General features: G+C 41.2%; 4 protein-coding genes and 1 long non-coding RNA gene across 8 annotated transcripts; 2 read left to right on the top strand and 3 right to left on the bottom strand.

Moving 5' to 3' along the window:
• Nucleotides 1-2,187: 2,187 nt before the first annotated feature.
• Nucleotides 2,188-12,733, bottom strand: LOC5517694. The gene is made up of 8 exons (XM_001637656.3): nucleotides 9,147-12,733; nucleotides 8,305-8,467; nucleotides 7,554-7,812; nucleotides 6,860-7,090; nucleotides 5,862-6,116; nucleotides 4,938-5,120; nucleotides 3,948-4,097; nucleotides 2,188-2,983 (listed from the first exon to the last, which is right to left on the bottom strand). Exons 1-8 carry the CDS (start codon nucleotides 9,901-9,903, stop codon nucleotides 2,684-2,686), a joined length of 2,298 nt encoding a protein of 765 aa, XP_001637706.3. The 5' UTR covers nucleotides 9,904-12,733; the 3' UTR covers nucleotides 2,188-2,683.
• Nucleotides 12,362-15,771, bottom strand: LOC5517695 (cyclin-Q). The gene is made up of 6 exons (XM_001637657.3): nucleotides 15,422-15,771; nucleotides 15,222-15,319; nucleotides 14,906-14,991; nucleotides 14,275-14,407; nucleotides 13,596-13,820; nucleotides 12,362-12,837 (listed from the first exon to the last, which is right to left on the bottom strand). The coding sequence occupies exons 1-6, from the start codon at nucleotides 15,612-15,614 to the stop codon at nucleotides 12,748-12,750; spliced, it is 825 nt and encodes a 274-aa protein (XP_001637707.3). The 5' UTR covers nucleotides 15,615-15,771; the 3' UTR covers nucleotides 12,362-12,747.
• Nucleotides 15,772-15,820: 49 nt separating this feature from the next.
• Nucleotides 15,821-18,943, top strand: LOC116601382. The gene is made up of 4 exons (XR_004289988.2): nucleotides 15,821-15,974; nucleotides 17,027-17,157; nucleotides 17,491-18,038; nucleotides 18,543-18,943. It is a non-coding gene; the product is annotated as an uncharacterized LOC116601382 (long non-coding RNA).
• Nucleotides 17,358-19,898, bottom strand: LOC5517630 (ribonuclease P protein subunit p14). 3 transcript variants are annotated; one of them, XM_048728263.1, is made up of 6 exons: nucleotides 19,779-19,898; nucleotides 19,598-19,685; nucleotides 19,332-19,408; nucleotides 18,858-18,936; nucleotides 18,556-18,653; nucleotides 17,358-18,519 (listed from the first exon to the last, which is right to left on the bottom strand). In XM_048728263.1, exons 1-5 carry the CDS (start codon nucleotides 19,832-19,834, stop codon nucleotides 18,567-18,569), a joined length of 387 nt encoding a protein of 128 aa, XP_048584220.1. In that variant the 5' UTR covers nucleotides 19,835-19,898; the 3' UTR covers nucleotides 17,358-18,519; nucleotides 18,556-18,566. The 3 variants fall into 3 exon arrangements, with proteins under 3 accessions (XP_048584220.1, XP_048584219.1, XP_001637708.2); XM_048728262.1 differs by having other exon boundaries at nucleotides 17,358-18,015; nucleotides 18,520-18,653; XM_001637658.3 differs by having other exon boundaries at nucleotides 17,358-18,653.
• LOC5517696 (leucine-rich repeat-containing protein 72) lies at nucleotides 19,889-24,136 on the top strand. 2 transcript variants are annotated; one of them, XM_048728260.1, is made up of 8 exons: nucleotides 19,889-19,949; nucleotides 20,029-20,102; nucleotides 20,207-20,276; nucleotides 20,490-20,685; nucleotides 20,877-20,966; nucleotides 21,302-21,463; nucleotides 22,190-22,250; nucleotides 23,680-24,136. In XM_048728260.1, the coding sequence occupies exons 1-8, from the start codon at nucleotides 19,929-19,931 to the stop codon at nucleotides 23,840-23,842; spliced, it is 837 nt and encodes a 278-aa protein (XP_048584217.1). In that variant the 5' UTR covers nucleotides 19,889-19,928; the 3' UTR covers nucleotides 23,843-24,136. The 2 variants fall into 2 exon arrangements, with proteins under 2 accessions (XP_048584217.1, XP_048584218.1); XM_048728261.1 differs by having other exon boundaries at nucleotides 19,948-19,965.
• The last annotated feature ends 1,555 nt before the right edge of the window (nucleotides 24,137-25,691 follow it).

Genomic DNA, 25,691 nt, shown 5'->3' on the forward strand with positions numbered 1-25,691 from the left:
TCGGTTGTTAGGCGCGCGCGCGATCATCCGGGGACTTGCATACTAAGGCGGGAAAATCGAATAGCGGGACAGCAATTATAGCGCGCGCGATATTTTGAGCTTCGAGAACCATATTTATCACTGTTAAAAAACGCGGGAGAAACGTCAATATTTTTAAAACAAAATTCTATCACAACATTGACATTTGTACCATACCTGTCAACTCTCCCGCATTAGGCGGGAGTCTCAAGATTTTGGACCCCTTCTCCCGCGTTGAGCACTAAATCTCCTGCTTTTTTAGGAATTTTTATCGCTTCCGAAAAATTATTCTATAGAAAATCGTAATTTTGCCTATTTTCTATTAAAATATTTGAAAAAAAATAATTTCCTTGCGTAGAGCAATTTATCTAACACCCTCGTGAGATCTATAAGTGGATATGTTTGCGAAAGCTTCTATACGGCAAACGCCTGCAAGGTTAAACCCACCCCTCCCCCCCAAAAATGTATATACCCCACCCCTCCCCTAAAAAATTCTCAAGCCTTGAGATGTTCGAGGTTGACAGGTGTGCTGGAATCAATCTATATTGCCCGTTCTGTCGAAAAATTTGACTCCCAAAGATAGGAAGAATCTAAGCACTATCCCCTTTGATCATTCTGTGATTTATGTGCACTTTGCCTCATAAACTTTTAGTAGCCCTTTCAACGGTCGCCATTTTGTTTAAACGAAAAACAGTGCGTGCTTTGCATATTTCCCATGGAAACGGGAAGCCATTTAGTGGTAAATGACGGCTATTGAGCGGATAGTTATTCAGCGTTCTATCCACGCTTTGTGCAACGCTATTTTATCCGCCAGATAACTATCCGCTAGATAAGGATTTTATCCGGTGGGTAGCGCTTATCCAACGATTAACTTATTCTAATTAAGAAAGCAGTCAAACCTTTGTATAAATACCATGGTATTTACGGTGAAACACGACACATAAGATGCTATTACACCTCCTTATTCAGGCTTTGTGCAACCGGCCCCAGGCTTTATCACAATATTTAATTGCGCATGAGTAGATAATTCTGCTTCCAACTTCGTTTCCAACTCCATAATCTTTGTGAATACCGGACCCGCCGCGAGTTTTTTAAATAGAGAACATTCACCTAGCTGCCCTCTGCAAAACTACGTATCGAATTCCGATATTTTAAAAAATAAAAGAAATTATTCAAATAAGAGTGAAAAAATAAAAATCAAATTTGTGCGAAAATTTTATTATTTTGCAAAATTCAAAACGCATACGTAACTTTGTAGTCACCCTCACGAATAATGTTATAAAGCTGCATTATTGAAGATACTTTAACAGCTAAAGATTGTGTTGTGACGTCATGTGATGATGTCATCGCTTGATTACGTCATTGGAATTTAGGTATTCATAAATAATGATGCAATGCCTAAATTTATACCATTTCACAAATGTTTGGCGGATTCATTGTGTCTAGAAGTTTTCCTAGCAACGGCCCTCAGAGAAATGTCTCCCACCCTTTTAAGATGGTTTCGGCATATTTTGTCGTTTGGAGATGTTCTGATGCCGAAAATATCCATTTTAAAAGTTGCTCGGGAAAAATTATCTGTTTCTTTTTCCCAGGAGGGACCATTCCGTTTTTTTTCCCCAGCCAGCAGTGGTTAGGCATTTCGGCACATGAAAAATTTGCCGTAACCGATCGGGACGATTTTTTTCCCCAGCTAAGCATCCGTCCTAGCGCCCCCACAAAACATTCCCAGCACAACTAATTCGTCTCCACAAATTTGCCAGCAGAACCATTTGGAACGTTTATTTCCCCAGCAACCGAGGGGTCTAAAATCTTCCCAGCCAGCAAAAAAAAAAAGGCTGCGGAACAGATATTTTGCGGGACAGATCCGTTTTGTGCCCTTGTATGGGTTGGTCCAAGTACTTATTTGTGTCTTACTTGGCCAAGCCATAGCAAAACTTATCAGACATTACCAGGGGTTTAAGGAACAAGCATGGTTCTAGTCTGATGCATCGGCCTTTGGGCCTTGGTCTTAATCTCGTACCCAGTATCTTCTCTTGAGCTAGACGCCATTTTGAAACACCCTAAACATGAACTTGGTTTGCCTTTGGGGAAGGAGAGGGGAGGGGGGGGGGGGGTGGAATTATTCTGGGGAATCAGGTTTGATGAATTTCCCATCCAAGACAATAAACATTTTTAAAAGAGTCTGTATTTATTTAGAAAAGCTTTCTCATTTGTGTCATGGGAAGGGGGAAGCCAACCAAAGCAATCAAGCATATGGCCCTAAAATACTTTTTCAAATATTTCTTCGGCAGGCAATGTCTAGAAAAACGGAGATACTTCCTTCTTTTTTAGAAAGATTTCCTCGAATCACAGATCGATGTCACAATAAGTTTCTTAGCTATGGCCCTTTCTCTCCTTTCATTTTTATTTCTTGAAAAAGACGTCATCAGTTATTGTTATAATTATAACCCTACTCTACTAGAAGATAATATAACGGCCTATTTACGTGACCTCATATCGCTATCGTCAATTGCAAGTCCTCCCCTTGAAGTTAGAGCACATACACCTCCCTTTAAAAGCTCATAGATAGCTTTCCAGTATACATGACCTCATACCGCTATAGTCACTTGCTCCCCCCACCCTCCCCTCTCTTGGGTGGCAAAGCATACTCACACCTCCCCCCTTCTCAGTAATAGTTTTCCATTACACGGAACCCCATGTCACTATAGTCATTCGCTCCCCCACCCTTCCCACCCTTAGGTGGCAGCACGTACTCACACCCTTCCCCTTCTTTATTAAGAGTGCACCTAATGTACTCATTAATGGCGTCTGTGATATAGCTGAGCGGAGCGGATCCCTCCTTGAGCAAGTGGTAATGGAAGTCCTTGAGGTTGAAGGCCTCGCCGAGTTGCTGTCGCGCATGCTCGCGAAGTCTCATGAGATTCAGCTGACCAACCATGTACGCCGTCGCTTGCCCAGGGTCACTCTGCCAATGAAAAAAGACATCACAGAATTCTAATTAACGACCAGTAAAGCGCAAGGAGCATACCAATATAGCACAAAAACATTAAAAAAGAGTCTCAGGGTTTGTTAGTATTAAATGTTAATAAAACGCGCATGCGTTAAGGTTGATTTAGACAGCACACCAGCAATACCTCTACAACTCGAGTCGTAGAGTGTAAAACAGCCTACGACTCTGCAACTATGCTCGACTACGTAAATCGAAGTGTGTAATTCGGGGCTAAGAAATGTCGAAGGAAGGTCATATACGACTAAATCGTGCTGTCTAAGTCGGCCTTTAGCGACAATGGAGGGGATGTGTGGTATGTGGTATGCCAAAGTTTTTTACATATTTAAAAACAACAACAACAAAACAAGCAAGCCCTGGAGCTTATGAGTCATGTTACGCTTTCTTTTAGGAGCCATTTTTCTAAATTTATCCGATGTTATTATAAATCTACTCGCATACTATCACGAATCTCGCAATTTGATTGGCTCCCGTACTCACTATCTATTGAGCCATAAATAGCGAGAAGCGAAAAAGCGGTTATATATTACGAGACTACGCGCCTCGTTGACTATCGATTGACTCAAAGAACTCTCGAACTCGTAGTCTAATTGTTAAGTATTCGAAATTAGGAAAGGAAGCATTAGTGTCACGCAACAATGTCAAGTCGGAACAAGTGTCACGCAAGATCTAGACTCTTCAAAGCGCCATTATGTTAGCGAAGAGGAAGGAGGTCGCGTTGATACATCCCATGCTTTATTAAAAGGTGGTGGACATGATCCCACCCAAAGTAAAAACTAGGTAGGAGTTAGTACTTCATGTTGCTAGCAATATGGTTAGCTACATGAAGTACCAACAGAGCGAGGTAAAAACCGCTGACCAACTTAACAGTTGATCGCAGGCGTCACAGCCGTATCAAGATGGCGAAGGGTATGTGCCATACCTGGTAACGCGTGATCTCTTTCTCGATGACGTCACCATCGTCCCACACGTAATCCACGAAGTATTGGAAGGCCTGGTCGCGCGAGAGAGTGGAATTCACAGCAGTTGAGTGCAAACCGGTGTCTACAATCAATCGCAATGCACGCCAGATCTGAAAAGAAACACAAGTAAATTGATTCAGTTCAGCGTGTGGGACCAGGTCCGTAGAGAGGGGGGAGGGGCGGGGGGGGAAAGGCATTCGAGGGGTTCGGATAAACCGCCCCCCACCCGGCATGAAGGTCCGCTCAGAGTAAACAATATGTCTTGACTATAAAAATCTTTTTATAATAATTATCTTTATTATTATCGCTATATGTTAAAAAGCACTCTATTAATAACATTTTAAATACAAAGATTGAATTTATTTGAAGTATTGATTGCCTAATGTAATAAGGCGAGGAGAGGGGTATACCGGAAATTCGATCCGCTGAAATGGAAAAACGGACCACGCAGCTCAAAATCCTGGCTACGGGCCTGGGGACAAATATGTTTTGTTTTCTAAAATAAAATGCACTGGTACTTAAAGTCCATTAAGATATTAAGTCCGTAAATCCGGCTTGCGTGAAAATGTTGTTTGCTTTTGATTTGAATAATCAAGACGTTCAATTTTTTTATCAAAATACAACTTTCGCTGAATTATTGGATGATTTAAAATGCGAATTGCGATGCTTTAGTTGTAGGATGGATTGGAATTCGCTGTGTTTAAAGCGGGTTTGACTAACTACTGAGATGAATATACCATCGTCTTGGTGCCCTATGAAAGAGTCGCTTGAGGTTCACACACAAAAACATAAAACAAAACAAAAAAGAATGGAATTGAAAAAAACACTTTTCTACAGCTGTATCTGTATTTGTCCTAGCTATAAAGCTGCTACCATACCGAACAACTGTAACCATAAACCAATGAAACCTTTAAAAATTCATTTTTGACGACGTGCATCCGGGAACTTACCTGTGACCTGAGCATGCCGTACTTTTCCAGCGGATGTCCGTCGTAAGTGTCGGTGTCGTCGGCTGTAATTGACTCCGCGTATAAGCCCCAACCCTCGATAAATGATGTATAAGATGTCGTGGAGTCCAGCCAGCCCATCAGTCCACCGCATTGATCCTGGAAATGCTCTACTGAACCCTGAACCTGCGAGATGGGCGAAATCGACGTTGGCCTTTGAGTTTTCAAGGAATCATGCTGCATTCACACCAAAATCATGTTTAGTTAAACAAGGTTTTTCTTTGCCTGATAACTTGCCAAATTTCACATTGTGTTGATTTCTTACTAGCTAAATAAACACTTAGTAACATGTACAGCACAGTCTATTCAGTTTTGTTCTTGGTTATGTCCACTCTTGGGAGATCGAGATTTAAACCACCTTTAAACTGGTTTAAGTGCTGGTGTGAGTGCAGCATTAGAATTAATATAACGACGCCTCCGGTCTCAAGAAGAAGACTGTTTGCGATTTTAGATATTCTGCGAGCTCTTGTCAACAATTTCAAACTGCTGAACCGCTTTCCTGCAAGAAAGCGGTTCAGCAGTTTGAAATTGTTGACAGCTTGATTAAAACTAAATTTCATTTTTTTTATTGGAAAGCGCCTTACGGAGGGAAACTGGAAACCATTTCAGAGCTGGTCAATAAAACGTTTAAAGAATTTTGAATGACGGAAGCTAGAAGGCGATTTAGCTGTTAGAAATCGTAGGAGGAAAACGGAAATAGGGAAGCAGTTCGAATACTGTGTCTGTGGTATCCTACCAAATATTCTTTCTGCTCGAGAACTCGACTACTCAGGTGTTGAGAAAGAGCGATTTCATCATTGGGGGTAGGGGTGCTTTGCACTTGAGACGAAAACAGCGTTTGGTGAATTATTCACAAGTGTGGTATACCTGTGTGTGGTGTCCAGGCCTCGCCTCATGCGAGTTCACGCTCCACTGGTTAAACCTGGGCCCAGGTCTCTCGAGAAAAAAAGGAATTAGATACACCGCGGCCTTTGAGCACTTCTTGTTGCTACGCTGGTAACTAGGGACGCCGGACGCAGGGTTATACTTGGCAGCGACCCGGACCGGACAGTTGGGCGTGGTCTGGTATTCACCGGTAAAGTAGAACATGTCGACAAACTTAGGAACAAGAAGACTCATGACCTGACAGAAGAAAAGATCACCACAATCTTAAAAGATTGTTTCTTTGCTATTAAAAAAAGGGCTATTGCTACCTTCAGAAACCGGAGGCTCTTTTTTAACTAATAGCAGACTTTAATCTAGACCTCACGTAAGGCTATTCCTCGAAACGTCACCGAAAAACAATGTTTTCAGAGTTGCGTTAGCTACATCAACCCAGTGTTCAGTAGCAGATCTAGTAGGAGGGTAAAGGGGGCTTAAACCCCCTCCTAAGTTATTGGCAACAATTTCAGGGGCGTAGCCAGTGGGGCGGCCCAGGGGGGCCGAGCCCCCCCTACCCCACCCCCCCTTCTAGCAGCCCAAAATACAGTAAATGTATGAGATGCATTATCTAAAAGGATAAGAGGAAATGCCTTGAAAGGGCCTTTTGGGCCCCCTCCTGTTAAAGATCCTGGCTACGCCGCTGAATTTCCATAAAGAACGCCCCTAATGTTGTTGTTTTATAACACAACGCCCAAAGGATTGCGGAGCTGTATTTCCCCCCTAAACACCCTTATAGAGGCTCATTTTTTTCGATGAAACTGCTTTAGAAGATAAGAATTTGTGTGTGGGAATTAAAAAGCCACATGAAACAATATTTTTTACTCCCCTTGTTACTTGGTAAAAAAAAAAGCTCGATCAGCCCTCAGTTACTTAACGAGTTGCTTGATCCTTCAATGATCGGCGACCATGAAAAGGGGGTTGGGGGGGATGCGACTAACTCTTACCTGGTTCACCTCTTTAAACCAGTCTTGCATGATTGCCCACCGTACCGGACAATTCGCCTTCGCCTCGCTGTCTGACCGGCACGTCTCATGGGCGTTTTTGTCCGATTCATTGGCCGGTATCGTACGGTTTCCCACGTAATACATATCAGAGGAGTTCAGAATTTTCTTGAACTTTTCTTTTGCCCGATTGATGTCGCTTTGCCCCGTCTGCTCCTTGGCAATTTTCAGAATCTGTTGATTAATCAAATCGTACTCAATATGTCTTTGTTTGCATATTCAAAGGAATGCGCCCATTTTCTGGCTGGTGGTTTTGGTAGTGGTCAGTACCAGGGTTGTGATGGGATAAACTATAATTTTCAAGAATATGAAACCACCAGTTATTTCTCGTGATCTCAAATGTTTCTATATATCGATCTTGTTTTGAAAAATGACGTTTTTTCTAGTTCGCTCGGTCGATTGCACTATTAAAACATTAAAAGACAGCTATTTTCCCATTTGTGAGGATACATATCAAGATAATCATCACATATCAAGGGGGCAAAAATAAAATTCAAACACAGTTCCTTCAAGACAACCAAAAACCATGTTTGTACAAAAAAAAGATTCGGGCAAGAATTTGGCCTAAAAACCCACCCCTCCCTTCAAATATGTGATGTGTACACCTCCACCCAGGGCAACGTCCTCTTTTTCTTACCTGCGGATACAACTTTTTCACCATCCTATTCCCAAGATCATGCACCTCCCGGACAGAATCATTGGTGGTCGTGAAATAAGACATGATACTCTCATATGCCCAGGTTCCGTTGAGTACTTCACCGGTCGGTAGCGTCTTGGTGGTCTTGCTCCCAAGGTCTGGAGTTCCGTTTGTGTACACATACGATAAGGGAAGGGTCGCTAAGCCACTGGAAATTCCACTAGGCACACAGTGCTCCTTGTACTCGGTTGCTAGGTAACTAAAGAAAACAAACATTGTCAATTCTGGGGAGGGGAGGGTGGGAGTTTGGTAAACTACGAACGGAACCAAACTATGACCGAAACAAAATCACTTTGACAAAGGCTACAAAATTATATTCTCTGTCATGACTGATGCCTTAGCTTACTTCATACTGGCTACGGCTTAGTGCCAGATTTGTTCTCTCGTTCGCTCGCTTGCTCATTATTATGCACGTTCCAATGTACTCTTTTACTGTAGCAACAAATGTAGCTGTTCACCATGACAGGGTGACGGTATTCGATTCCTTGGCGTTTTTTCACCATCACTCGCTCGCTGCACTCTTTTCTATTGAAACCAATGCAGTAGTCTCTGAGCTCAAGCGCATGCGCGACAGAGGTCAGAAACACTAACGCAGCGATTTGCCAGCATGACCTAAAGGGCAACGGTGATCGACCCCGCGATATCGGATGCTTTTCCTCGCTCGCTCGCTTTCACACACACAATCCCTTACTGTAGCAACTGACGCAGCGATTCTCCAGCATAATCAACAAGGGTGGCGGTGATGGACTCCTTGACAGATTGTTTGTGGGTTGCCTTCCATTTGTTGTCGAGATCAGGGGAGATCCTGGTCAGAGATTGAAGGAGACCCTGATAGCCGTCTTGCTTGAGGATACCTGGAAAAAAAATCTCATTTGCATTATTCTTTTGAGTCCAAGACCGCGCGTAGGCATAGGAAATAATGAAAATGTTATTATCAATAAAAAAAAAATCCCCGAAAATGTTCTGCGGGTCCTTCCACTCACCCTCTTCCCTCCCCTTCCCTCCCCTCTTCGTCATTACGATGCTCGAGGATTTATCGCGTTCTTCTTCTGAGGTAGACCTATGTGAGCGCCCGCAAGGACGGCTGGGTATCCGATTATACGTTTATTTGACTATATTGAGGTGTATACTATAAATACTATATCACAAATCTCAGGTGTTTAGTTATGGGTATCATATATGAAATGGAAAAAGGAAACTATTTGACGATCCTCAATGAGAAATGACCCACTTTTCGTCTACCAGGGCGAGGGGGGGGGGGGGGGGGGTACTATAAGTACTATAAATTCTTGTCAGTTCTTCTCAGTTAAACTTAATCAACACAAGCCCGTTTAACCATTTAGCGGACGGTACTCAATTTTCCTTAACTAGAGCGGCCCTTCCAGTCGTGTGGGGACGGCTTCTTCCTTACACCCCCCCTCCCCCTGGTGAAAACAATAACTTCAAGAATGGGATTACATTTCACGCTTATTGAGTCCACTCATCTGTATAAGTCACGTATCTTGTGAACAGCGTTGATCATTTACCACTCACCTTCAGCTCCATATTTCTCGACATTCCAATACGACCTCTGAAACGTTTCCAATCCAGCTTCGCATTCCTCCACCGAACGTACCATTCCGGATTTTACTCCATACTTCAAGTTTTCCAAGTACGTCGCAAAAGTATGATTGACCGTCTTCAGTTTTTGCATGACCAACTCAACGTCAGTAACAGTTTCAAGCTTGAGGAACCCTAAAGCATTTTTAATGTGGCTCTCGACATTAAAAATAGGCTGCCATCCAAAGAAATTGGGCCCGAGAAGAAAATCACCAGCGTAGTAGTTTGCATCGTAAGGTGTTCCAAAATTGTGTTGAAGATAGTGCCTCAATTGGGCGAGGGCTTTTCGTTCTCTGGGCTTCAAAAGGCGATCATTTATGGCAATAGATTTAAGCTCTTTCAGTAACTCCTGAGATTTGTCAGTGCATTCCTTGATTTTGCTTGGTGATGGGTCATAGGAGATGAATTTCTCTTGAATTTCAGAAGCAGTTATTCCCGGCTTTGATGCAATCAGATATGGTTGTAGCCTATACACGGTATCTTGCACTTTCTGGAGGAATACTTCCAATCCTGATCTCACGGCTTCCTTGGAAAAGTCACAGGTATCCAGAGGGGCAGATGTTGGGGAGACTTTACCCTGGGATTTCACGATCAAAACAATCCCAGCGATTAAACAACCTACACCGATAACCGCAAGAATAGAAACCGCTATTAGAGCTTTATGAGACGGCTTGCGAAACTCAATAGTCATCTTCAAAAAAGAAAACTAGGAGAACCTCCTGAAAATCCGATAAGACTACTACTTCGCTTGGACACTTAGATGCATTCCGCTGTGATGAATGCCTTGGCATACTTAAAAGCTCTGAGAGCTTTCAGTCGACTCGAACAAAAAGCCGTATCTCATTTGCTCGTTATGTTTGCTTTAGCCAATTTGAGCATCGCAACTAAGCAAACAATATCACCTAAAACACTTTCACAAATCAGTACCAATTTTTACGGAAATGCGGGGTGTCTTGCGTGATTTGACAAGTTAGTAAATTTGTGCAAATTATTAGAGTTTGACCTCGATGTATTTTCAATGAGTTTTCACCCTCCCGTGGGATTTTTCTAAATGACATTTTAATTAATATGCGATGATCAAGGCTTCGACAACATTCTGTGTAGTAATTCCAGTGGTTTCCCTCAGCTTAAGGCTTCTAGAGATGCATAAATCGCCTTTTTAAAAACCATATTAAAGAAACGTACGATTTGATACACACGTAAAAGCATATAAGCTGAAATCATTTTAATTAAACCAAGTTGTTTGTGTTAGCTTTACTTGATGTTTACTAAAGGGGGTTCGATTACGTGCTGATAGATTTATAGATATGCGCTAATCACTAGGCCTTGCTACAAATCACCATATTGTTATGACTCTCTCTGAATAGACAGGTTGTCAATTTTATTAACTGTTAAAAAGTGTCTGCCAGCCGCCATTTTGTTATCCTGGCAGAATACCAAGTGTGAGAAAGGATCTACCGTATTTCTATCGGCTTTTGCGGCATTTTTTATTGAATCTGGCAAATAAGGTACAAAACCTAAAAGTTTATTTCGAGATATTATTCCAAGTTTGTCTTCCAAAATTAAATAAAAACAATAATAAATGTGAGACCGACTATGGCTCTTTAAAGTGCCCCCCATATTATCACGCTCTCATTCTCATTTTTACAAAAAAAAACGAGCGCCAACAAACGACGTTAAACAAAATCATTAGTGATTGTTTTCAACAATACATCACACCTCTTCTAATCGTTGATATCCGTGAAGTGGCACCTAACAGTTTTGTTTTATCCGTGGAGTTTTATCCGTTTAATCCGTGGCGTTTAAACCGTTGCGTTTAATCCGTGGCGTTTTACCCACAAAGTTTTATCCGTAATGTGCAGTCCGTGGCGTTTTATCTGTGGCGTTTAATCCGTGGCGTTCAATCCGTGGCATCTTATCTGGTATCTTATCCGTGGCATTTTATCTGTTGCGTTCTAACCGTGGCATTTAATCTGTGGCATTTTATCTGTTGCGTTTAATCCGTGGCGTTTTATCTGTGGCGTTTTACCCACAAAGTTTTATCCGTAACGTGCAATCTGTGGCGATTTATCCGTGGCATTTTATCTGTTGCGTTTAATCCGTGGCGTTCAATCCGTGGCGTTCAATCCGTGGCGTTCAATCCGTGGCGTTTAATCCGTGGCGTTCAATCCGTAGCGTTTTATCCGTGGCGTTTTACCCACAAAGTTTTATCCGTAATGTGCAATATGTGGCGTTTTATCTGTTGCGTTCTAACCGTGGCATTTAATCTGTAGAGTTTTATCTGTGGCGATTATTCTGTGGCGTTTTAGATGTACAGTATGTGGCGTTTTATCCGTGGGTCTTATCCGTGGCGTTTTATCCGTGTCATTCTATCCGTGACATTTTGTCCGTGGCGTTTTATCCGTGACATTTTATCCGTGACATTTTATTCGTGGCCTTTTTTTCATTGCGTTTTATCTGTGGCGTTTAATCCGTGGCGTTCAATCCGTGGCATCTTATCTGGTATCTTATCCGTGGCATTTTATCTGTTGCGTTCTAACCGTGGCATTTAATCTGTGGCATTTTATCTGTTGCGTTTAATCCGTGGCGGTTTATCCGTGGCATTTTATCTGTTGCGTTTAATCCGTGGCGTTTAATCCGTGGCGTTCAATCCGTGGCGTTCAATCCGTGGCGTTCAATCCGTGGCGTTCAATCCGTAGCGTTTTATCCGTGGCGTTTTATCTGTGGCGTTTTACCCACAAAGTTTTATCCGTAATGTGCAATCTGTGGCGTTTTATCTGTTGCGTTCTAACCGTGGCATTTAATCTGTAGAGTTTTATCTGTGGCGATTATTCTGTGGCGTTTTAGATGTACAGTATGTGGCGTTTTATCCGTGGCATCTTATCCGTGGCGTTTTATCCGTGTCATTCTATCCGTGACATTTTGTCCGTGGCGTTTTATCCGTGGCGTTTTATCAGTGATATTTTGTCCGTGGCGTTTAATCCGTGACATTTTATCCGTGACATTTTATCCGTGGCGTTTTATCAGTGATATTTTGTCCGTGGCGTTTAATCCGTGACATTTTATCCGTGACATTTTATCCGTGGCATTTTATCCGTGACATTTTATCCGTGACATTTTATCCGTGGCCTTTTTTTCATTGCGTTTTATCTGTGGCGTTTCTTCTGTGGCATCTCTTCCGTTGCGTTTATCTGTTGGGTTTTATCCGTGGCCTCACTTCATAAACTATCTGATCAAATGTTTCTTTTCTCCGCTAAGTATCCCTCCTCGCTGTTGATTCGCTCTTACTTCATCATTTAAGAAATGGTGTAGCGATAAACAATTTTATCAGTTGGGATATCAACACCTGACCATTTGTCCCTCTCTATAGGATTTCGCTGGTATGATATTTTTCCGAAGTTCACACAAGTTCTATTGGAGTATCCCCTACTTCTTGTCCAGTTGGCTTTTTGGGATACCTCCCCACTTGTTACTTGCAGTAACAGGAACTCCACTTACTTGTGGCGTTGTCCATGGAATCACTGGTGAGTTTACATCAAACTGGTTTATTTTCAAAGTCATACATATCCATGACATCTTCAGTAATACTTTGGATCAGTTCAGGTGTAACATCCGAACACAGTGCCTAGAAGAATAAAGGGCCACATCAATATCTAATATCTACTGTAAGTATCAGACACCCGCATATCAGTAGGCATGCATTGTATGGAAACTAAATAATGATAAATAACAATTATGGCAGGCCCATACCCAGGGGGGTGCAGGGGGTGCGAAAGCCCCAACCACACAACGGCCGTAGGTCCACTTTCATTTCCCAATGGACGTGCGAATTAGACAAAACCATAAAGCATAAGCTAGATAACTCTGGTATGTAGCCAAATCCGACAATAAACGTCCCACAGAGGTACTGTAACGCATAAAAAAATCCCTTTTTGCTCTTTCGGGGGTGGTCAGATTTTTATCAGAGAACTTATTTCATTATTCCATTATTCCCCCCCTTGCAAAAGTTAGGTCCACTTTTTCGGATTTTGCACCCCCCCCCCCCCCCCCCCCCAAGAAAAATCCTGGGTACGGGCCTGTAGGGACCTAAATAAAAATAGAAGGAATTGAAAGGAATTTTGTTGAATAGTCAAGAAAAGAGGCGAACAAATATAAATTAAATAACATATGTTACATGTTTACTAGAGGTACAGTAGGAAGGGGACTTAGACTAGCCAGAAAGCCTTTAAATACATGGTTATCTTATATTTAAACTGTTTCATAAACTCTTCCTTTTCCTCTGCCTGCAAATAAAATGTACCAGTTAAGGCAAACTGGGAATCTAATTTCATTTGAAAGATAAGGCTACTATCATGACCTCACCTTCCACCAAGGTGACCTTACCTTCCACCAAGGTCGCACAGCCTCCTGGGAAGGCACCTCTAGTCCAACGCACTCCACAGCAAAGTGTAACAAAGCAACAGCCACATGCGCGGGAGGGTACTCCAGGCATAGCGGAATGTGGTGACTATCAAGAAGGTACGACCAGCTGATCTGTGGGACCTGACTTCGCTCCCACATGCCTGGGCATGTCCAGTCTTGCAGCCCCTTCAGGTAGTGAAGAAGATACTGGAGAAAGACAGTAAAACGATATGGTAAAGTGTGACCATGGTAAAGTAGTTAAAAATGAGTATAAGAAGATTAGAGGTTATCTGTGCCTGCTTCAGAGGTAGAACAGGTGCCCAGTGGCTATGCAAAACAGCTTGACCTCAGACACGCTGTCCTGCTTCATTGTTTGATTCATAGACTTTTGGAAAAGCCAGAGTTATGTTTATGGTTATCTCATTGTCACGTGGTTTTGAATGGTTGCTCACATGATTATTGTATACAGTACTTTCTCGAATAAGCGCCTATCTCAAATAAGCGCATCCCCCGAATACCCCCCCCCCCAGGTTTTATGTAACTGAGTAAAATGACTATCATAATGTAGTTCTAAGAAAGGATTGGAGCTCATAGAAAGGACAGGAAAGAGAGTATTTAATGGAAAAAGGAAAAAGCTTGCATTTGAAGCAACATATGGTACCTTGTGTGGGTTGTCGTAGCTAACACGGAAGCCCAGGACTCGTAGCATGAGTAACTCGCAGTTGACAACACTCTCACGTAGCTCCCAGTACCGTGCATTAATCTCAAGACATGGAGAGTCCTTATGAGAACTCCTAAAACAAAGTGAAGGATGCAGCCTATTAATCTCAAGACATGGAGAGTCCTTATGAGAACTCCTAAAACAAAGTGAAGGATGCAGCCTATTAATCTCAAGACATGGAGAATCCTTATGAGAACTCCTAAAACAAAGTGAAGGATACAGCCTATAAAAATTGACTATTTCAAAAAGCAGGCACTCATCTCATTACAGCTTCATATCATTACAGCATCCATGTGACAAAGTTACACTCCACAATCCATTTGTCATAACCCACAGTGGTTATGGGTAACATAAAAATGGCTGAACCCTGGTATCTAAAAGCCATCCGAATGTTTACATGAACATAAACAAGAATGCTGCAGCATTCTTAAGTAAACATGCAACCTATGTTATTTGTATGTTGATGTATCATGACCTCATTTCTGGTGGTCTATGGGGTGTGGATGCACCCTGCACCCTTGCCTTGCTATGCCGCTGATCTAATAATCATATAGATGATCAATTAAGTTACCTGTAGCATACATTTATCACATCTCTCACTTTACATGGACACTCCTCTGCTTTGGAAGCCAGATAGATTGCTGTCATCCCAATAAGCTAACAATGAGAAAGAGATTCAAGATCCACTGCATTTTCATATTACACAAAGTTCTAATTAACAATAGGTGTACAAGTGCATAAGGGATAGGGGGCGGTCATAGGTATCATCATATGAAAAATGTTTAGTTAGAAGATTCCTTAATAAGAAATGACAGACTTTTTAGCCACCAAGGGATGGTGCACACCCTGCCCACCCCCCTGAGTATGGGCCTGGATGTATCACTCACATAAGGATCAAAATCTTTAGGATCACAGCCTTTCCAGAACTGATGGTATAAAACACAAGCAGATGACATTGCGTTTTGAGGAAGGCTCAACTTGGCCCCTGTTCAAGAAAAAAAAGGTCTTTAAACCAGTTTTACAGATTAGTCACATCATGATCAGTTGACAGGTTTGAGGGTTGAGAGGTCAAAGAGTTCAATCTTACCAGATTCCATAATGAACTGTGTAACCTTAAAATGCTCCTTAAGGTATGCATATGTTGCTTTTCTTCTTGCTGCTCTTTCTTCTGGAGTTTGTCTCTGTGCTACGGGGGAATTATCGCTTGATTCATAACCCGATCTCGCAGCTTTCGGACGGTGATGAGTCGGAGAGAGTTTGATATTTTTGGATTCCATCATATAACTGTTCGTTTGAAATACAAGGCATTACCACCACGTGGAATATCTTTCTGGTAAGGCTACCAGAAATATATTTCTGTTATTATTCCTGAAACAAATATTCAACATTTTACAGACCTAGAACATTTTCATCAACACAGAAAACTTATCTATGAGCCTTCGATTTATCAGCGGTTTTACCGCGCGCCCTTTACCAGGGCAGCGGTTATTGCCGAGGAGCATGAGCAGTTTGTTCACATTATCCACCATATTGGATTGAATCGCAAGGTTGTCCAGGAGGTGATTTTCTACGTAGAAAATGCCGCTTGTGAAAGAAGCTACACAGCTTGCAAAATATGCAGGAAAAGTTGGAAGAGGATGGTAATGTATTTCTAATATTAGATTTGAGATATGTGTTAAAACCTTGGAGAAAACTATCTTTGAAAATCACCTTCAATTAACCGACAGCGCTTTAAACCATGATGTACCCCCGTATTATAAAAAGAAAAATGAAAATAATCTAGCAAATGGAGGGTTGATGAAAAAATATATGAAATAATAATGATGGTTAAAGGAAATAAGTTAGTGCTAACTAATAATTCAGACAGCACGCAAGCTCTGATGAGTCAAGAGGTCACAAGGTGATAAAATGACTAGGCATAAAATTCTACGTATTTTTAAATGATTTGTGAATTTATTACTCAATTAGTTCTTTAGGCTCAGTACTTTTTCAAACATAACTTGATGTAGAACACTTTTTATTTTAACAAGGTAAATGGTATTACATTTTCACTTTTGTTGGCTATGACTAATAAAGCATGTTTTGTTGTTAATGTGTTATCCTTTTCACACATTTCTTGGAACCTTTTTGTCTTCATGGCACTATAAAAACAGTTCCCCCCCCCCTGGATCTGCTATTAGAGAGCAAGTCAACACGAACGGCATCACGCGCATGTGCTCACGAATTGCTGAAAAACGGCATTGACGTCAGTGACAGGAAATCTCGAACGGCATTTTCCCTATTTTAATGTTCTACGCGGTTGGTCACGGACGTCAATGCCATTTTTAAGCAATTCGTGAGCACGCGCTCCGTTTTTGATGTAGTTAGTGTTGACTTGCTTAAGCTCTCTAATAGCAGATCCAGGGGGGGCACTGTTTTTGATGCGGTTCGTGTTGATTGCTTAAGCTCTCTATTGTCTGTTTTTTAATTACCTCCAACAAGATGCTTCAGGCGTGTGTAAAGCTCTAGACTCTTAAAGCCCAAGCTCAGAATTCTCACAAAGGAATCTAACCAAGTTGGAAAGAAAAACACTTTTAAAAAAGAAACTCAATTTCCAGGTTTTGATGGAAGCCCTTTGGTTGAGGGAACTTTAGTCTTGATGATGCTACTTGTAGCCAATAATAGCCTATTATTTATATTTATTTGTTGACAGGATGTTTACAGCAGGAGCATGGGGCGGTGCAATGGGACTTACAGCACTCTACTTAACAGACTGGAAGGTCATTATGGGAAAAGTCCCCATCATTGGCAAGAAATATGACCATGAGACACCCAGATGACAAAGTGAGTTGAGAAAGAAGTTGAGTAATACGCTTGAATCCTTTTACTACAGGTTTTGATTTTTTTTTTATCCCCAACTGGAACAGTTACACCTACCACCATTGATTGGCCAATACACCAATCTGAGTGTGTCATGAAATGTCATTCCATAAGAGTTCTGATAATTCTATTAATCCCCATTTACTATTAAGAAGTGAAATTCATAAGAAGAAATACCTTTAATATCTTTCCGTTTCCTCGAGGATCGAGGAAGTAATCTCCGTTCAATTAGTTACGCTTGTCTAAATGTTCATGTTTTACCAATACCATCATGGATGTTTTCTTTATTTTCTTCAGACTTCATCAAAGATCATTTTGCCAGAGAAGAAGGCACATGGATGTGACATTAATAATAAGAATAAAAAGAAAGTAGTCTACAGAACATTTTCAATACTTTGTTCACTTTACACTGTCAGTTGTATGCATTGTGGACGAAGGATTCTGTATTTTGACTTTTTTTCTTGTAAAAAGGAAATAAATATAACTTGTTTTGAACAGTTTCACCATCATGTCTCCACTATATTCTGGTTCATGTATGTTACTTACATTTTTAATAGGATATATTTTATTTGCCTTGTTCTAGGATAGCCCTAATCATCACTAGGACAAATGGGACAAATGGGACAAATGTTTGTATGCTCAAAGTCAATGGTGCTAAGGCTTAGCCATTGATGTGGTCATACTGTATGTCTATCTGTCCTTAATCACAGTAATTTGTGAACCTTCTAAAGGAAGGAATGGTGAAATAGATATTATAGGAGTGTGAGTTGTATCAGACAACTCACGTGTCTAACAAATACTCCACCAAACTGGGCTGTGTACACAAAGAAGTGTTAGCTACTAAGGTTGACCGTGTACCCAAAGAAGTGTTAGCTACTAAGGTTGGCCGTGTACCCAAAGAAGTGTTAGCTACTAAGGTTGGCCGTGTACCCAAAGAAGTGTTAGCTACTAAGGTTGGCCGTGTACCCAAAGAAGTGTTAGCTACTAAGGTTGGCCGTGTACCCAAAGAAGTGTTAGCTACTAAGGTTGGCCGTGTACCCAAAGAAGTGTTAGCTACTAAGGTTGGCCGTGTACCCAAAGAAGTGTTAGCTACTAAGGTTGGCTGTGTACCCAAAGAAGTGTTAGCTACTAAGGTTGGCCGTGTACCCAAAGAAGTGTTAGCTACTAAGGTTGGCCGTGTACCCAAAGTAGTGTTAGCTACTAAGGTTGGCCGTGTACCCAAAGTAGTGTTAGCTACTAAGGTTGGCCGTGTACCCAAAGTAGTGTTAGCTACTAAGGTTGGCCGTGTACCCAAAGAAGTGTTAGCTACTAAGGTTGGCCGTGTACCCAAAGAAGTGTTAGCTACTAAGGTTGGCCGTGTACCCAAAGAAGTGTTAGCTACTAAGGTTGACCTCTTGTTGCAGTCCATCAAGTTTCCATTGTCTGCTATTTGCTGCCAAGGCAATCAAATGGGGAGAAACCTGCAACGACAACAAAAACTCACCGTGGGTTCTGTATTTATAAAAATCTGGTCTGCAAGAATTTGGTGTAAACTTTTAGGTTTGAAAAACGTTTATCCCCATAAAAATCTTTTTGCAGCTAAACTGCTGAGAAAGAGCAAAAGTGGTTATCATAATGTAAACAATTTAGAGGTGATTTCCTTCTACTGAGATTTGCGTTCCCACCTGAGTCACTCTGAAAGCGCACTTGACTTCCTGGTGTGATCCATACAGTGTCAGCGCACTCCAGACCTTCACCAAGCCACTAGAAACAAAAACAGATCAAAGTATGTTAGCAATTTTGAGGGGGGGGGGTCCATATAGTGTCAGTGCACTCAAGGCCCTTGACCAAGTCCCTAGAGAAATAATATGTCTAAAAGTGTAAGGGAAGACAAAGGAACCCATGCAGTGCCGGCTAGAGTACTCCAAACCTTGATCAAGTCACAATTAAAAAGTGTTCTTTGACAAAGGGGGGTGGGGTATCTAGTGGGGATATAAACTAAACCTTTAAATCCAATAACTGCAATCAATACTGCCAGACATTTAATCTTTTGTAATCAACCTTATCTGGATATACAGTGACTCCGATTTTCTGAACTTAGACAATATGCAAATTGTAGATTGGAACAAATCTCTAATGTGATGCATAAGGATATAAACCTCTCTGGTATTCTGATAACTGCTTCTAATGGCACGGGGTCAAACTTCAGCACATCTACAGGGATTGAACTGCCAACCTGTGTAAGAGGACATGAAAAAGTTTGCTGCTGTTCTACATGAACTTGTTCCCTTCTACTTTGTATTATTTCTTGAGGTGCACATCGCTGGACGGAGATCTGGGTGAGCCCAGGTATACATGATTTTAACACCTTTATTTTACCATTATGAAATAACCCTGAAGCTAAACCCTAGCAACATCGACTTACCTGGCCGTGTAGAGAATCCAGTGCAATCAAAAGCAGTCTTTTAAACGTCAAAATATCAAAGGAAACCTCATTCCCAGCATCAAACTCACTACACGAAAAAATCAAACAAAATACCATTCTCAAATGATACCAGGAACATAGTAAAAAATAACTATGACTAAAACTTGCTAAAAATACTTACAGGTTAACTTTTAGGTAGAAATAATCCGCCTTTTGCTTGAAAGTAAACCTTTCCATTTATTTGCCATGTGTTAGAAAACATATTCCAGAACGTGAGCCAGCACTATAAGCAGCGGTCTGTTCGTTGCTATAACAACTTCACATTAACAAAATGGCGGCTCGGTCAGAACAAGTGAGTGGCTTTTGGAGTAAGTTGACTTTGTGATTTTTTTTCTTTTTTACTTAATAGGATAAAACGCTTGTTGTTCTAGGAGGTCGAAGATCAGCTAAAGAAGCGCAAAATTGGCAAGGATAAAGATGTTGTTGAGTTGTATTTGGCTCATAGGTCAGTAAACATTTGCCAATGTGTTTTGTGATTATGGTAATTGTTGTAAATGTTTCCTCTTTATGTTTCGACGTTCTTACGGGCTGTTTTCTCTGTCACTTCAGGGGATTGGAATCCATGCACGATTTAAAGAGATTTAGGAATCTTCAGAGAATATGGCTTAACGGAAATAAGGTGAGAAATAACAGATTCTCGTCTAAATGTTCCCTACTTATTTTAGAGGTTTTACCAGAAAACGAATGGAAACTTGACCCGTCTGTACACCAGACGGTATCGGACCTTTTAACACCGGTGGAACCATACCTGAAAAGAGGAGGGGGGTAGACTTGAATACAGTATCTTATCATTTATACTTTGGTAGATAAATTAATACTTTTGAACTTTTAGTTCCGCCGACTAGGATGCTTTCAATCAAACTTCTACCTGACTGAAGTGTACCTACAGGACAACATGCTGATTGAGGTGAACGGCTTGTTGCGTCACTTGACGTGTCTAGAGGTACTCATGCTTAATGGAAATCAACTGACCAAACTGACGGATGTAGTGCATGAGCTAAGAGCTATGCAGAGACTTCATGACCTCAGTAAGTTTAAGAAATTATAAGTAAAAGCATTCTGAACTCTCACAAAAAAACTAGAAATTTCAGTGAGAAATTCTACGCATCATCAAGTGACTGTACACAAAGTTTAAAGGAGGCCAATTGTGTTTCCTTTTTATTAAGAATTCAATATTTGTATGGCGGTCTTAAATTTTTATGTAACTTTACATTTTCAGATTTATTTAATAACCCACTTGCCCAGGACTACGATTACCGTTCATATGTCATTCATCGCATCAAGTCACTGAAAATACTTGACAGAAGAGGTAATACTTTCAGATTGACCCCCCAATTTTAAGGCTTGTATGCATAAGAAAATCACAAAGTATGCCAGTTCTTGCGAGTGAGAACTTAACCTTTCCCCCTCCCCGAAACTTCCCAACATTTGCTGTTTTAGCGCCTTTGTATATTTGCGAAAATGTGGAAGCTGAGAAAGAAATAGGGTTAGCCTTAGTGCAACTATGTAGGGTTAGGGAGTGGACTTCGCAACTGTACTATATGTATATATGATCTTGCACACTTGAGTTTTACAGATTCCCCCCTTTTCCAGCTCAGCTCTGCAGCCATGATATAAAATAAAACCTTTTTGTTGTATGTGCAGAAGTACTTCAGGCAGAAAGAATAAAAGCTCAGAAAAAGTACGAGCCAGACAGAGAGATGGTCAAAGAGACTGTGTCATTTGGGCGACGAGTAGATGGTCCTCCACAGAAAGTCTTTTATCCTCCTTCCTCTGCAACCTTTGCAAGTCCTGACACTGATAATGGTAAGGACCACAGTTATTTTAAAGAATGTCGATCACCCACTCCTTTGTTATTGTTTATCATTGAAAATACAGTGGTTTATTTGCAAGGCAACTTCAAAATAACAATCTACAAAATAAAGTCTGACATATTATTGACAATATTTCATATAAAATACCTTGGTTACTTGCTGGAATTAGCCGATGACTCGCCATTGAGCCGGAGCATAAAATGGCTTCATGATTGGCCTTCTTTAATAGTGGGTGTTTGACAGAGGCCTATCTGTATCAATTTTCAATAAAGGTTTTAGTAAAAATATTATTCCAATGTAGGGAAGGCAACGCTCCATCCTAAGTGCTTACAGAGAAAAAGCATTTTTTATTGTGGATTTGAGGCAGGGTGGGCCCTGGCCTCCTATTCCAAGAGAGTTACTTGCATCTCCCCTAATTGGAACTCATAGCCATAGTAGGCCTCGAATACAGAAACAAAAAGAAAGTTGTGGGGGCACAGCCACGCCCCTACTGGTCATTGATCCATATTCTTTTTTTAAATATTGGGGGGCACATGCCTTACCATTTTCTACGGCCCTGGAACTCCTGGGATTCGCCCCTGTTTTGTAAAGGAGCCTCCTACTGTATACAGATAGCTGTCCAGCATCTAGAAGTATATTTGCTTCCCTCCCCCCTCCACAAACATATTGAACTTTACAGATGACATCACACAAAAAGTTTTGTCCTTTTTCTCCACAGTGAGGTTAAGCCGCCCATCACCACAGCAACCTTCAAGTGCCTCCCAGGCTGAAACCTCAAGGTAATTAGCTCAATAGCCTCCTTTGCAGGCATCTCTTTTCATCGGAAAGAAGAAAAAAGCTAGAAAAAGCGTTTTTTTTTTTTCAAAAATGTAGGAAGAAACCACCGGACAGCCTCTATCTGCTGGTGTGCGTCGGACCTTGTGGTCTGCGTCGACAGTTGATTAATTAATAAAACCTTTAAAAGAAAAAGTCGACAACAACGCAGATTTATGTTTTTTAGAACGATATTTCGGCAGGCCAATACCTGCCTTCTTCAGGTTATAAATGAGTTACAATGGCATGTTATAGCTAGTATATGTACAAAGTTCATTGATGATTAACTAACAAAAGGTAAAAGTAGTAATTGAGTGACAAAGTACAAAGTTCATTGATGATTAACTAACAAAAGGTAAAAATAGTAATTGAGTGACTTATGGAAAGTGGTAAATAGGGTGGTGTGGATTACTAAGTAGCTAAACGGTTTCTTCACGCCGGTTGAGGCCACCGGGTTCAAGAGTGCCAGCGCGAGCTATCAGTGTGGCTTCTCTTGCTTTGCGGATGGAGTCGCGGTTATTTCTTATTTTTTCAATAGGTATGAGCTCTATGTCAGAAGCGGAGTGGTTAGGTTTTAGGAAGTGTTCAGCGGCGTGGGTTGGTATGGATCGAGATTGGGAGTCTACAGTTCTGCGGTGGTCATTAAAGCGTTTTTTTAATTTGCGTTTAGTTTCCCCAATATATTGAAGGTTACAGCGGTTACATCGAATCATATAAATCAAGTTTTTTAGTATTGCAGGTTATGTGGGATGTTATAGGTCGTGTTTCACCTGTTGAGAAAAATGTGTAGCTTGTAAGGCCATCGGTTCTAATATAGGGGCAGGTTAGGCAGTTTTTTCCGCAACGGAAAGCACCGGGAGGTTGGTTGGTGGGAGAGCGGTCGGAAGGTAGCTTGGCTTTAACGAGGATGTCGCGGAGGTTAGGTGAGCGGCGAAAGGCGACAAGAGGGGGCTCAGTGAAAACCTTATGGCATCGCTTAGACGAGAGTAGAAGGTTGTAGTTTCTACGGATTATGTTGTTGATGTTAGGTAGTGTAGGGTTATAGGTAGTGACAAAGGGGATGCGACGGGAGTTTTTGTGGTTGTTATTATTAGGGCGTAGGGCGTCAATGCGGGAAATGTTAGCAACGCGTTTTTTTCGATGCGGGCTTCCTGTGGCGAATAGAGGAGAAAAAAGACGCAGGGGGGAGGGGGGGCAAAGGAAAGGTACCCCTCGGTACCAGTCTCCCGTGTCCTAAAATTACATACACAGGAATACCGAATCTGAATACCTGAAATATCTTAGTAGAGTTGCCTGCGGAGGAGGCTATTAGCTCAATATCAATAGGTGTATACATTGCAAAAACGTTTTTTTATAAAAAAAAAAAATACCAAACTAATATTATCTCTTTCTTAGTGGCAAGGAAGCACTTGAGTCGGCTATTGAGGACCGCAGCCTTCGGAGATCCATAGTACAGTACTCAACATTTGATTGGTCTTCCGTACAGCTCTCGGAAGATAAGCGCCTAGGCCGAGAACCTGCCGAACAGCCAAGAATACTCACGGTTCGCTTCCGATGATAGTTAGTGGAGGACTTGCTGAAGATACAGTCCTTTTCCAATGACAGCTTGTCTCCAAAGAAAGGGAGTAGCTGACTTATTTAAGATTTTAGGGACGCGGACAGCTAGGGATATTTTTAAAAAAAAATCTATTTTACACGCTAGAGTGAGAGTTTTTGGATTACTCATCTGATGACAGAGATAGCATATTGTATTTCCCACAGAAAGAATGAAAAAAGGTATACTCCTTGTTCGATGTATAATAGCACAACCTATTATTATATAACAATTGTAGAAGTAAATGTATATATAGAATAATGTTTCTAGTATTTCTTTTCACACTTTTCTACCAGGGGTGCTAATTTCAATAGACCGTTTTCACGATGTTGCGCGTTCATCCAAAATGACTGCCGTGCCACCGCTGATATAAAATGGCGAACTAATTGGAGTTTACAGACGAAGCCATAGAAAATGCTGTCAGAGTGCTATAGTCAAATTGGCGCTAGAGTCAAATGTCCCTTCGTTCGCATTTTGGATCAGCTGCAGCCCGCCAGTCTGTGGCATTTTGAATGCGCGCAACATCGTGATAACGGTCTATTTTAGGTGTAAAACTCTTGCAAATTTTCTATTTCTATAGAGGATCAGAGCATTTCGCAATTATGTTTTCAGAAAAAAATATACTTATATACCGAGGTTGGGTTTTGCAATTATGTTTTGACGTAACTGCGAAATATAGAACTCATTGGTATCGTACAGATCGAAAAGGTTTTTGCTCGCATGTCAAATTTCAGCATATTCTTTCCGGAAACAAAAGAAAATACCCGCAATAATTGATCACGGTACTGTCATACAATGTGTTTTATGCATGCTAACATTGTAGAAAGGCTCAAAATCGTTATTCGATTAATAAGCGGGGCAATGTGTTTGTACGAGTTTTGTTTGATGGGGGGTTTGCGGTTTCCAAATTGAAAATACATTTCGCGCAAACGAATTTCGCCTCGTTCAAATACATGTTTTTTTATCAATTGACTATTAGCGCAAATAAAGGCGTATTTTCTCGTAATGAACAGCAAAAGGTATATCGTGTTGATAGAGCGTGTTAGGGTAGCAGTTGTTGTGTGCGGAACTCCTAGAGATAATCCTCGCACCCTGGCCTCGTCTCTGTTGCTCATCATTGCTTGTACTTGGGATCTTGAGATGTCCGCCTGGATCAAACTTTAGCGCGCTTATTACATCATATCTAGTTGATAGCAGATTTTGTTTATTAAATCACACAAGGACTATACTGTTAGTTCAATCGCACTGATGATTGTTAAGAGAGCAGTAATGATTGTTTGCTAACGCTATTGTCTGTCAAACTATGCAATATTAATGTAAATAACTATTCGTGACATTGATTGTCGAATCTCTTCGTTGAGATTTTGAATATTTGTGCAGTTGAATGTTGTTTTTCTCAGCTGGTTGCCCTTTTTCGCAAAATGTATGCTCACAAATGACCACATTTATGCAAAATTCCAAATTGAATATGCTTTTTGCGCAAATGAATGCCGCTTCGTTCAAATGGATGTATTTTTGCTTTATTGACTATTGGCGCACAAGAAGGCGTATTTTCTCGTAATGAACAGCAAAAGGTTTAGTACTAAGCTTTAACCGGAATACAACAATACAATACAATAATTTATTTTCCGTCGATGACGTGAGGAGTGGTCACCCAGTCTCCCGAGCTCGGGGAGCTCATGGTACAAACGCTCGAAAAGTACAAACGCTCGACACTCGACCGGAAGTTGAAAACCGGAAGTTTACAGGATGATCTTAGGATTGCTGTGTTGCAAAAGCACCGAAAGACCACAAAATGTTTACGGATGACCCT

Source organism: Nematostella vectensis, chromosome 5 (assembly GCF_932526225.1).
Source record: "Nematostella vectensis chromosome 5, jaNemVect1.1, whole genome shotgun sequence".
Lineage (NCBI taxonomy): Eukaryota > Metazoa > Cnidaria > Anthozoa > Actiniaria > Edwardsiidae > Nematostella > Nematostella vectensis.

Bases quoted from the DNA above. Each gene is read 5' to 3' on its own strand.
- LOC5517694 (XM_001637656.3), bottom strand. From the start codon at position 9,903: ATGACTATTGAGTTTCGCAAGCCGTCTCATAAAGCTCTAATAGCGGTT. The intron at 6,117-6,859 runs GTAAGAGTTAGT...TTCTTCTGTCAG, and splicing joins GGTTTAAAGAGGTGAACCAG to GTCATGAGTCTTCTTGTTCC. The intron at 5,121-5,861 runs GTATACCACACT...CCCATCTCGCAG, and splicing joins GGCCTGGACACCACACACAG to GTTCAGGGTTCAGTAGAGCA.
- LOC5517696 (XM_048728260.1), top strand. From the start codon at position 19,929: ATGGCGGCTCGGTCAGAACAA. The intron at 20,686-20,876 runs GTAAGTTTAAGA...TTACATTTTCAG, and splicing joins GCAGAGACTTCATGACCTCA to ATTTATTTAATAACCCACTT. The intron at 22,251-23,679 runs GTAATTAGCTCA...TCTCTTTCTTAG, and splicing joins TCCCAGGCTGAAACCTCAAG to TGGCAAGGAAGCACTTGAGT.
- LOC5517695 (XM_001637657.3), bottom strand. From the start codon at position 15,614: ATGATGGAATCCAAAAATATCAAACTCTCTCCGACTCATCACCGTCCG. The intron at 14,992-15,221 runs GTGAGTGATACA...TCTCATTGTTAG, and splicing joins CTAAAGATTTTGATCCTTAT to CTTATTGGGATGACAGCAAT. The intron at 14,408-14,905 runs GTAACTTAATTG...ACTTTGTTTTAG, and splicing joins GTGATAAATGTATGCTACAG to GAGTTCTCATAAGGACTCTC.
- LOC5517630 (XM_048728263.1), bottom strand. From the start codon at position 19,834: ATGGAAAGGTTTACTTTCAAGCAAAAGGCGGATTATTTCTACCTAAAA. The intron at 19,409-19,597 runs GTAAGTCGATGT...CCTCTTACACAG, and splicing joins TGGATTCTCTACACGGCCAG to GTTGGCAGTTCAATCCCTGT. The intron at 18,654-18,857 runs GTGGGAACGCAA...TTGTCGTTGCAG, and splicing joins GCGCTTTCAGAGTGACTCAG to GTTTCTCCCCATTTGATTGC.